Source organism: Medicago sativa, chromosome 8, assembly GCF_051527215.1.
Source record: "Medicago sativa cultivar Bolivia chromosome 8, Bolivia_mono, whole genome shotgun sequence".
Taxonomy (NCBI): Eukaryota; Viridiplantae; Streptophyta; class Magnoliopsida; order Fabales; family Fabaceae; genus Medicago; species Medicago sativa.
In genome coordinates, this window is record NC_140756.1 from 61,582,917 (window position 1) to 61,595,047 (window position 12,131).

At 32.9% G+C, this 12,131-nt stretch overlaps 1 protein-coding gene across 1 annotated transcript; it reads left to right on the forward strand.

Moving 5' to 3' along the window:
• Positions 1-8: 8 nt before the first annotated feature.
• Positions 9-2,230, forward strand: LOC146900234 (UDP-Glycosyltransferase superfamily protein). Its single transcript, XM_085735833.1, has 2 exons — positions 9-124; positions 223-2,230. Exon 2 carries the CDS (start codon positions 425-427, stop codon positions 1,892-1,894), a length of 1,470 nt encoding a protein of 489 aa, XP_085591959.1. The 5' UTR covers positions 9-124; positions 223-424; the 3' UTR covers positions 1,895-2,230.
• Positions 2,231-12,131: the final 9,901 nt, after the last annotated feature.

Here is a 12,131-nt window from a genome sequence, read left to right on the forward strand (position 1 = left end):
TGCAATTAATCCAAATAACTTGATTTATGTCCACATTTACCAAATTCAAACAGGTGAACAAGCTGGCACACCCGATTTCAATTTACAGATACAGGTCTCAGTAGATATCTCCGCTAGAATATAGGTACGCCTTGCTAAATTGAACTGTTGGGAATAAGAAAAAACATATTTTTTGATATGGAAAGTGAACAAATTTATTTTCCTTCCTGTATGTTTTTATAGACAATTGTTGTAAAATGCAAGTGGAGAGGCAAATTTGCCGTTTAAGCAAATCCAATTATCAAAGTCAACAATCTTCTTGTGCTGTGGCCTAGAGACCATGTGATAGGTTTCTTCATTTATACTTTCTTGTCTCCCTTTGAGTGTGTTTAAAACTAATTACACAAAACTATGTGACCATAGCCTCATTCGCATCTTATATTCCATGGCAAAGGATCGAAGTTCTGTATTTAGATTTCAAAAAATTTGCTACATTGTCGTTATTTTTTCCTTTTGCTCTATCATCTTATTCCTTTCCTGGACTCATTGTTGCAGCCAATGCTATTCACCTTTTGCTTACCAAACAACACTGCAAAATCAAACTCAACCAATCAATCTCCTTTCATATCCTTTAGCATGGAACAATCTAATCTTTCCATCAAACCCATCTTCAAAGTTCCTCAAGATTGCACTTTTTGTCAAGAAATGGCCACAAAGATCTCATGCTGGTGGACTTGAACGCCACGCCTTAACACTTCACCTAGCCCTTGCCAAAAGAGGCCATGAACTTCACATATTCACCACTTCGACAAACCCCTCGTTCTCTAACCATTCAATTGACAACAACATACATTTTCACTTCTCAAAACCATCACCTGCCGGTTACCTCGATCAAGCCGTAGTTTGGGAGCAATTTCAACTCCAAAACTCAACCATTAGGCCATTTGACATTGTTCACACTGAAAGTGTTGGCCTTAGGTACACACGATCTCGATACATTACCAATTTGGCTGTCACATGGCATGGAATCGCGTACGAGACTATTCATTCCGACATCATTCAAGAACTTCTAAGACCACCCGAAGAACCACAACCAAATGCAATAAAAGAAAGAACAATAAAAGTTGTTGAAGAGATCAAGTTCTTCTCAAATTACGCTCATCATGTCGCAACAAGTGATCATGCCGGTGATATACTAAAGAGGGTCTACATGATTCCAGAAGAAAGGGTTCATATTATTCTTAATGGTGTTGATCAACAAGTTTTCAAACAAGATATTTCCAAGGGGAAGGAATTCAAGAAAAAGCACGGAGTTCCAGATTCTAAGTCATTGGTGATTGGACTAGCAGGAAGGTTGGTAAAAGACAAAGGACACCCTTTAATGTTTGAAGCCTTAAAACAAATAGTTGAAGAAAACAACACCTTTTTAGAAAGTAGCATAGTTCTTGTGGCTGGAGATGGACCTTGGGCTGCAAGATATAGAGAACTTGGGTCAAATGTATTGGTTTTAGGACCCCTTGAACAAGGTGAACTTGCTTCTTTCTATAATGCAATTGACATATTTGTAAACCCTACTTTAAGAGCACAAGGTTTGGATCACACTCTTCTAGAAGCTATGTTGAGTGGTAAGCCAGTAATGGCTACTAGACTTGCAAGCATTGTAGGGTCTGTAATTGTTGGCAATGAAATGGGTTATACATTTTCACCAACAGTGATTTCACTTAAGAAAGCCTTATATGAGACATGGGTTGGTGGCAGAGGAATTCTAAACAAGAAAGGTCAAGTTGCTAGGGAAAGAGGTTTGCAATTTTTCACTGCTACCAAAATGGTGGCTGCTTATGAAAGACTTTTTCTTTGCATATCCAGTTTAAATCATAAGAATAATTTTTGTGAATACCATCCATTGAGTACTTAAACGAGTTTCAATTTCATAAAGTAGAGGAAAAACGCAGAAGCCTGTTGTTTAAGCCATCAGTGTATTTTGTGAATCCTTATAACTTTGTTTGCCAAACTTTGCACTATTTTATGTAATTTTTTCACATGATAGCTTGCAACTATACTTGGTGTGTTCTTAGAAGCTTGAACCTTTTTGATATGTTATGTAACCGAAGTAATTAATATTTTCTTAGGTATCCGTATCATGAACTTTATACATTCTTAAGTGAGAGTGTATTCTACTTTATTTATAATATACTTGATGATACTTTATTGAGAATACTTAGACACGACCTTATAAAATTGGTTGTGAGAACATTGATCTTCTCATGTAATGCTGCAATGCAACTGCGTCAATCTTCTTGAATAATCTTAAATCATCTTGGTTCATTGTTGAATTTCTTGATTAAAGTATATGAGATCTGGCAATCTAGTCTTTGGTATTAACATTTTAGGGACTAAATTGACGGATTTTCGTACACTTTAGAACACTAAATTGGCAGATTTTATATGGTTTTAGGGATTATTTATTATATTTATATAGTTTAGGTATGAATCAAAGAGAAAATAGGGGTTGGATAACTCAACTGGTTTGAGATAAGTGTTAAGGAGTTGAAGCCAAGAGAAAAAATAACATAACAATTACTAACAAATGAACATTTGTCATTAAAAAAACGAACAGAAAATGATAGTTTTTTTTTTTTGGTTACTCAGAAAATGATAGTTTAAGAATAGATTGATGGTTCATTCAATATAATGTTATGTTTAGGATTTTTTTTTTATATCTTTTTCTTAAAGAGGATTTCCATTCTATTCACAACCTATGTATTTGACGGTCGCTAGCTTAAGTCCAAAGTTGTTTTTTTCCAACTACAAAGGTAGATTGCACATTGATTTAGATTTCATTCATGAGACTCAATGTGATATATTATAATGAGATTTTGTTTAATGGCAATAACATCAACAAATGGTTGGTCAATATAGATAGATTAAAACATGTAAAGGTGAGAAAAGAAATATTTTTAAGAATACGTATGAAAATTTGTCTTACTCTGCCCGTGGTGGGGATTTCTATTCTTGAATAACCATTGGTAATGTGTAGAATATGAAAGGTTTCACCTTTATTTGTTCTTCATTTGTATGCTAAGGTTAACTTAGAAGGAATCAACAATGAATAAGTTGAATGAGGGTGATATTACTCAAAAAAGACATGGTGATTGAGAGATCGTTACTCTAAAAAATGTTTAGGTTAAATTTCTCGTGAAAAAGTTAAAGCACTTGCAACATGAAGAGATTTGAGATAATCAGAAATTTAATAAACAATGAGAATTTGAGAGGAGTAATTTGAAGATATGGTTCGAACACTTAAAAAAGAAAAGATACAATTGAGTCAAAATTCAAATGTGATGGTATGGAGTATTTTGCGTCTTTACACGATAAGTTACTAACTAACAGATAAGTTCCACCAACAATAAAGGAAAGGGAAAATTACAATGACATCATTGAAGTCTCTTTAAACGACACAAACACCCCCTCTATTTTTTTATTAGACACTAACTTCCCATAAATTCTCTTAAAATAGATAAACATCTCCCTTTATTAAGTTAACAATGTTTGTTCATCTGTCAAAACTAAAAGAGATAAAAAGAGATGAATGATGTCTTGTGATCAATGTAAACTATCATCGCAGTATTGCTTTTCATCAATAACCATCTTGATTCTTGAGTTAAAAATAACTCACGTAATACTGATTATCATCAATAGCTAACAAGTGATAATAAGCAGAGGCGGAGCCCTTCATGGGCGCCCACCTAAAAAAATTAAAAAATTAACAATTATAGGTTTATTTTGCAAGATTTTAAACAATTTTACTACGTTTTTTTGTTTTCGGCACATCCAAATCTCTGTAAAGCGGTGTAGTGGCCCACCCAGAAAAATAAAAAAATAAAAAATCATAGATCAATTTTGTGAGATTTTAAACAATTTTTCAACGGTTTTAGACTTTTGCGGTTCCACAAGTAGTATACATGATTTTTGTCGTGCCTATGCTTGACTGATTACCGGAGGTTTACACACCTTCTAATTTATGGGGGGTTTCAAACCTCCCTTACATTGTCTCTCAACTAAAACTTGTTTCAATTAACATTTATACTATAAAAAAAAGCTTCATAATTTAGTGGTTCACCCAAACCCTTTTTTTTCTGGCTCCGACACTGATAATAAGTAAACATTTACAATACTTTTAAATAATAGCAATCAACAGAAATGAAATAATTTGTCCATAGCTCATAATCACAAATTACAAACATCATAGAAAACTTCAAAAGGAAAAAGGGACAAAACTTAATGAACACCTTCAAAAAGGAAAGAGGGCATAATAAAGAATTTCAAATTACATGGTATGCATACCACAAGAACAACATATTGCTTATGAATGTTTATTTGAACGAACAAGTTTTTCAAGAGTTATGTAATATGTTGCAAGATGATTGTGATAAAGGTACTACCAAAGAGAATATTGACTATAACTTTGTGAACAAGACATTAAAGAAAGTTTTACATCTTAATGAAATATTTAATATTGTGGACATGTATATCAATTTTTAAGGGAAAGTTTCATCTACATTAGATGGGGAAAAACCATCTATTGATGCCTTTAAAAGACCTTTAACCACTATATTTTTTTTTTGAAAGATTTAACCACTATATTTGTTGACCTTTAAAAGCCAACAATATATTTCTCCAACTTCAAATATAGATTATACATTGTTCTAGATTCGATTCTTAAAACTAAATGTGATATGTTATAATTGAAGCTTTCTATTGGCAAAGACTTAAGGCAATTGACCGATAAAGACAGATAATAACACTTAAAGATGGAAAAAAAAAAATGAGGTTTGTAAGAATATTATAGAAATTGATCTCACTCGATTGGTGGTGGGAAAGGTTTGATTGAATAGACATGGATAAGTGATATAATATAAAGGGATGTACGTTATTATTTTTCTCCATGTGGGTGCTAAGACTACATTTTCATGAATTGTTCAATTCATGTCATGCAGACATCATATTTTTGGAAAGAGTAATGCTATTTTGACATCCATTTGGTGACAACTTTGTTGACAACCTTGTTTTTCCCACTTCTTATTGGTCAAAAACAATGGAGAGAGAAAAATGAAGAGAGAGGATAACAACATCATGTGAGTATGAGAGAGAAAGTTGTCCAAAAGTTGTCAAAAAGTGGTTGTCAAAATATCATTTCTCTTTTGGAAAACAAGAACATAGTTGACCAAAACAATGTAGTTGAGCAAGATGAAAAAGGATAACAAAACTCTTAAAAATACATGAGAAGTGATTTGGTTATCATTACTCACAAAAAACACTGAGGGTCAAAATGCAAGAATTTACTAAAAATGGTAATGTGTTCACACAATACAACAAATGTGTGGGATAAAAAAAAATCAAAACTAGGAGAATCTTGAGGGAACATGGGGAAATGAAAAATTTAACAGTTTTGAGAAGATTTAGCAAATTAATACCTCTAATCCCAAGAGAGTAATTCATAAGTGATAATTTCTTTGATTTCAAATATGATATATCTCTTGTAAATAGGACCGGAGGGAGTAATTCATAAGTGATAATTTCTTTGATTTCAAATATGATATATCTCAACTTTTGGTCGTGATGGTTTATACAAACAAATGGAAAACTTATATTGATTGAGATTTTTCTTTTTGGTGCAAAAGAAGACTCATTCGTTGATGGGTTGTGGTGGTCAAAGATATCCATGAAATTTAGGATAAGCTTCTACTACAATACATAATGAAGTTAGTTCAAATTTGAAGTTAAGGTAAACAATGAGATGCTTGGTTGGTAAAAATCCATGTTATTCTTGTGAAGAACAAATATTTCGAGCTAGCTCTATAAAATTATAATAATCTTTTGTGGTTGAAAAATAAGCATACTTTTCAAACATAAAATATCTATATATTTTGTAATAAAAAATAAACTAAAGTCATGACAGACTCATATTTTCTACTATCTCTATAGACCTTTAAATGAATCCAGCAACTAAGCTTTATCTGCAAAGATAAAAGAGAATTAGAGTTAACACAAGAACCATAACATTGCATAAAAAACTATAAAGAAATCCTAAATAATAATGTGTTTGCTATACTTTGCTTTCCCGCACAAACTACCAGTTAAAGTAATGGAAAAAAAAATATATCATTTATAAAATCATACACACTCCGGTCACTATTATAAGCAAAAATTTACAATTTTAGATTCATTCATTAAATGATGTATGTGGACTATAATAAAGACCATATACATCATTTAATGAATGAATCTAAAATGTAAGTTTTTGCTTATATTAGTGACCGGAGGGTGTACATGTTTTGTCGACAAATGACATCGTTTCTTGCGATTTTTGTTTTTTCATTAATTTTCTCTATCCTCAAACTGCGCTAGTACTCACTTTGGATATACACTCTCTGATCACTATTATAAGCAAAAATTTACATTTTACATTCATTCATTAAATGATGTATGTAGTCTACAATAAAGACCATATACACCATTTAATGTAGGGCTGAGCATCAGACGGTTTTGAGCGGGTTCGGGCCCGAAATCGTCACACTAGATGAAACCGAAGGCACAAATTTCAGAACCAGTTCCGACCATATGTTGTCTCGGTTTCGGCGGGTCTCGGTTAGTCGGTTTAACGGGTAGCACGGGTGGGTTGGTTCGGTTATGTGTCTCAACAAAGAAAAAAAAATCATAGAGAAGAACAGTGGGTTTCAAAGTTCAAACCTGAGTACAACAATGACTTATGACTTATGAACCTTGACAAGAAAAATGATACGAAGCACAACAATGAAAAAACACCAGAGAAACAATTAACTAGAGAGAAGTGAACCAATTGCGACAAAGAAAAAGGAGAGCAAAAAGTGAAAATAGGCTTGATCCATGAAGAGAAGCAACTCAGTTGTGATGTACGGTGACGATGAAAGGAGACGCAAAACCAACAAGTGATTCTCTCTATGTAGCTGGGCGCTGGCTACAGAGAGGTGGTGGTTTTATTACTTTAGAGAAAGACAAAGAAGCATGAATGCTTTTACAGGAAATTGAAAGAGTTTTTTTGTTTGTTTTGCTTAATAATAATGATAATATTTATTACTATCCTTCTATATTTTTGTTTTTGGTAGTGACTATCCTTCTATACTTTGATAAGGATCACGTGCATAGATCTCATTTCTTGAGTGTTTAAAACAACATGGTATATTATTTTAAAATAAGTAACGTGTGTCAGCAAGTTTGTAAGTGCTATTGGGTTGTGTGTTTTGAGAGCCTCAACGTGTATAGACCTACTTTTTCAAAGGCTGTGACTGCAAGTAACTAAAAGGCTAGCGAATAAAATAGACAATGTATCGGTCGGTTGTGGGTACCGATGGGTTATAAAACCAGGAACCGCAACCGACCGTTGGTAACTGCACATACTCGATTTTGACCATTTTTGAACCCGACAACCGACCCGACCCACCCGTTTAATTAATATGAGTAGCGGTTTGAGCGGGTTTTGGGCGGGTTCGGTTCTCCTGCTCAGTCTTAATTTAATGAATGTATCTAAAATGTTGATTTTTGCTTATAATAGTGACCGGATGGTGTATTTTATACGATGTAGAATATGTTGTTGACAAATCTGTGTTGAAATAACACAACTATTAGGGCAATATTACACATTGTCAAATAGGTCATCTATTGCGGGACGGAGGGAGTAAAATATTAGTATTTTTCGCCTCGTCATATTTACCACTAGGAATTGTACAATGCATGCCATGCAGTTATCACATTCTTGAAAACTTCAGTCGGCAATGAACAAGAAGAATGAGGGTGACATAACTGAAAAATTACACTTGTGTGAAAGTGAGAAAAACACACGCAAAAAAAAAAAGGAGGTTTGAATTGTGTTGGTCTTTTTTTCATTTCATTTGGATCACTTTAGACAGATAAATGCTAGTAGTAAAGAGATAAGGGAAGAGAGATGACACAAGTAGGTAATCCTCATTCATTCCACAATTCAGAGTTGATCCAGTCCCCTCGTACTTATGAGAGATTCATTATAATCAACAGATTAATTACAACAATACTACCAAGACAACATACTCTTAGATTTCCTCTTCAACTTAGAGGACTTTCTAATCTCAATATAGAGATTTACAACAAATGTGTTTACATAAACTTAAGAAGTAATAAACAAATTAAGGGCATTACATTATAACTGTATCTCTTTTGAACAAATAATATATGAACAGGTTAGACTTCGAATGGTTGTATATACGTGAATATGTTCAAGTGTTGTATATGTTAGTACCCTTATTTAGACAAAACTTGATCCATTATATAGAGATGAAGTTTAATGACTGTTGTTGCTGAAGAAACCCTTGTATATGAATGTCTGATTGAATGTTGAGATATTATTTATTAATTGTAGTCAGCGAATCAGAAATTCACTTCCATTAATGATGCTCTAAATTAATTTTACTTAACTGCATAAGTCAGATCAATGTTTCCTTTCTTAGAAAAGAGTTTTTGCATGCATCAGTGACGTGTTCTTGAGTCACCACTTAGTATAACGGATCGCAGTCCAACCACAGAGCGTTGACTCCCTCATAGCGTGAGCTTGACCTTGACCTTGATATAAACCTTTGTTTTTATCTATTGTACAAAGCTTCACTTCAAGGTTCAGAGCGTTGACCGCAGTCTAGAGTGTTGGTTTGGCCCATAGGTAAAACTTCATTTACTTAGAATTTCATGCACACTTACATTAGTGTGTGTCATTAAAATTTAAGGGCTTATGTCTGTTAACCAATTTTGGTGTAACATTGTGGGGGGAATACTTCAGTGACTTAGAAATGGGGCCATTGGTGCCATAGCAGAGATCCTGGCCATTGATGTGTGTGGGTCCGCGTGGGGATGTGTGTGTGATGTGTGTGTGTGTGGTGGAGATGGAATTGGATGGTGCCATTGGTGCCATTAATGGCACCAAAGTAGATCATTACTATAAAAAAAATACTTAGGTTAAATGGCAATGATAAACATTAAAAATAATGCGCTTGCAAAATCAAACATATTTGAGGGATCACAAATTTTTTTTTGGGTGGTGGCCGGGATTCGAACCCCGGACCTTGCATATATTATGTATTGTTCATACCAACTGAGCTAAGCTCACGAGGACAAGGGATCACAATTTAATAAACAATGAGAATTTTAAGAAATAATGAAATCAGATAATTGACATTTTGTAGAATATTCTAAAAATTAACGCCTCCAATCTTGATGGGAGATATTTGAAGATATTGGCCGAACATAATGAAAAGATGTACAACCGAGTCAAAATTTAAACGTGGCGGGTATGGAGCCTTTTGTGTATTTTTGCGATAAATTACCGACCAATAAATATGTTAGTCCAACAATTAATAAAATGAATCCCATGTCCTCGTGAGCTTAACTTAGTTGGTATGGATAATGCATAAAATATGCAAGGTCCGAAGTTCAAACCCCGGCCACAAGAAAATAAAATAAAATGAATCCCATAATATAGAATCTTGTATGTGTTGAGCATGAATATAACAACATATTTCTTCTAAATGTTCACTTGAATGAACAAGTTGTTTTCAAATGTTCACTTGAATGAACAAGTTGTTTTCAAGAGTTATATATGAGATAATATTGACTAAAATATCGTTAGCGGGGCATCAATGAAAGTGTTGTATCTAATGAAAATTTCTATAGAAAACTTGTTTGTTGAATTCAGGGGCCATGGAAAGCTTGAATACTCACCGTGTTGGAAAAATATATATTCTTGACTTTATAGGTAATCTTCTACTACAACAGACAATAAAAATAGTTTAAGTTATAAGTTAAAGTAACCAATGAGTTAATTGGTTGATAAGCAAATGGCTCTTATTCTTGTAAAGAGGTCAAAAAATTTCAAGATCCCTCCACAAAGGTGCATTAACCTTTTGAAATTGAAAAATAAAGGTTTAATTGCTATTTTCGTCCCTTAACTATTTTCAGACTTACCAAAAAATTAGTTTAGGGACAAAAATAACAATTAAGCCAAAAATAAACTTACTTTTAGACATATATTATCTATAAATTTCGTTAAAAGTAAACTAACGTGAAGACAGACTCAAATTCTCTACTATCTGTGCAAATCGTTACATGAATACAATGACTAACCTCAATCTACAAAGATATAAGAGAATCAGAGCTCACACTAAAAGCAAAACATTACATAATAATGTAAAGAAACCTCAAATAATAATGTTTTTACTACCTTTTTTTCCTACATATTTCTCAATTCAAAAAAAATGTGTTATATATTTAGACATACAAAAGTCCAACACCATATCTGACATTGTATATAATACAATCAAGATGTCAATGAATTTTGCTAACTTTGTAAAGGGAAAGTCACCATGACTTTCTCCGTATCTCTCGCCTATAGTAGTCTCTTATTGTTGTTGAAAAAAATGGGTTTGTACAATGTCTTTAAAGTTTTGATGATAACAAAGTATCGAATAACAGTTGAATATCGTAATATATATTTAAGTGTGTATGACCATAGATTAAAATTTGTCAAGTTATGAACATATATAAGAGCATTTGAAGCACCGGAGGAGTTAAATACTCTATAGAAGATATGCAGAAAGGTCAACTAGAAGTCAACAATATGATCAAAAGCAAAGAATTCATCCAGAAACTAATGAAGGTCAAACTCTGAATCATCAGACTCTAAGTCACCCAAACTCTAAGTCAACCAGAATTTGAGTCATCTAGACTCTGAGTTATCCAGACTCTCAAGACTTAGAAGCCAAACTTTGAATTATCCAGGCTATGAAGACTTAGAAGCCATGTCAACTTTGTTTTCTTTTGAGAAGGGTCGCTTTCAGCCTCTGACCAAGTACAATTTGTCTTCTTCAGAATCACGTGCTAAGTTAAATTCAAGGGCAAAAGGAATGAAACAGATAATTCTAATTATAATTATCATTCATTTTTCATCTCTTTTTCTCATAAAATACCCTAAAATATAATAAAATCACCATAACTTTTCCCCCAAAAATTATCCCATCCTAACCCATCTCGATGTAGATGTTTTTTTGATGGGGTTTGGTTCGGTTTTGAGGCTAAAAATAATCTGAACCGCAAGACGAGAAAACATGTTGTTTGATTTAGTTCAGTTGGCTTTTAAAATAAAATCGGAACCAAACCAAATCAAACCAATATGGTTTGACTTGGATCGGTTGGTGCGGTTTTTCTCAAGACAATACAATTTTTTGTTTTCAACATTATAATCAAGACAAAAAGCTAAAACACAACATATTTTCAGAATGTTTCCAACAATGTTTTGAATTTCATCCAACATTACAAAGTTAATCCTATTATGTAAGAATTGCCAAATACTAAAGTTTTATCATTCTTTAAAGTTTTAATCCTATTACAGTTTTGCTTTTTGGTTGGTTCTGTTTTGAATACCCTTATCCCAATGTGTGTGGTGTCAAATCGAAGATGTGACGTTGAAATTGTGTCTAAAAACATTTGAAATAATAGTCATTTTAGTCTCTAAAAGTGTAACAAGTAGTCACAATAGTCCTTCAACGTATCAAAATTTCAAAATAGTCTTTGATTGTGCATTCCGTTTGTCAAAATAGTCTCTGACGCTAAAATAATCTCTCAATGTTCACAATTACTCTTTTCATATAGGGACTTAAATGACAGTAAATAAGTACTTATAAAAGGACTTATATGAAGTATATTAAAGACCTAATATAACAATATTAATAAAATGTTTTATTGTTGGAGACTATTTTGAAATTTTAATATATTGAAGGGTTAATAGGTTTTTACCCCCCTGCCATTTGGGGGACTTTTGGTATACCCCCCTACGAAAAAAAAACTTGGAGATTCCCCCCTGTAATATAAAGATTCCTTGGTTTACCCCCCTAAGGCCATGTGGCTGGATTAATGAGATGATGTGGCTTGCTGACTGTGTATTTGTTTATTTTTTGTTTTTTTTTAATTTCCACGTGGCACACATAATAATTATTTAAAAATAATAATACTAAATATCTGAAATACCTAAAGTACCCCTAATGCTTAAAAAAATAAGAAATTTTTCCAGAAATTATAAAAAAATTGAAAAAAAAAAG

Excerpts from the sequence above, each read along its gene's own strand:
- LOC146900234 (XM_085735833.1), top strand. The coding sequence starts at position 425 with ATGGCAAAGGATCGAAGTTCTGTATTTAGATTTCAAAAAATTTGCTAC.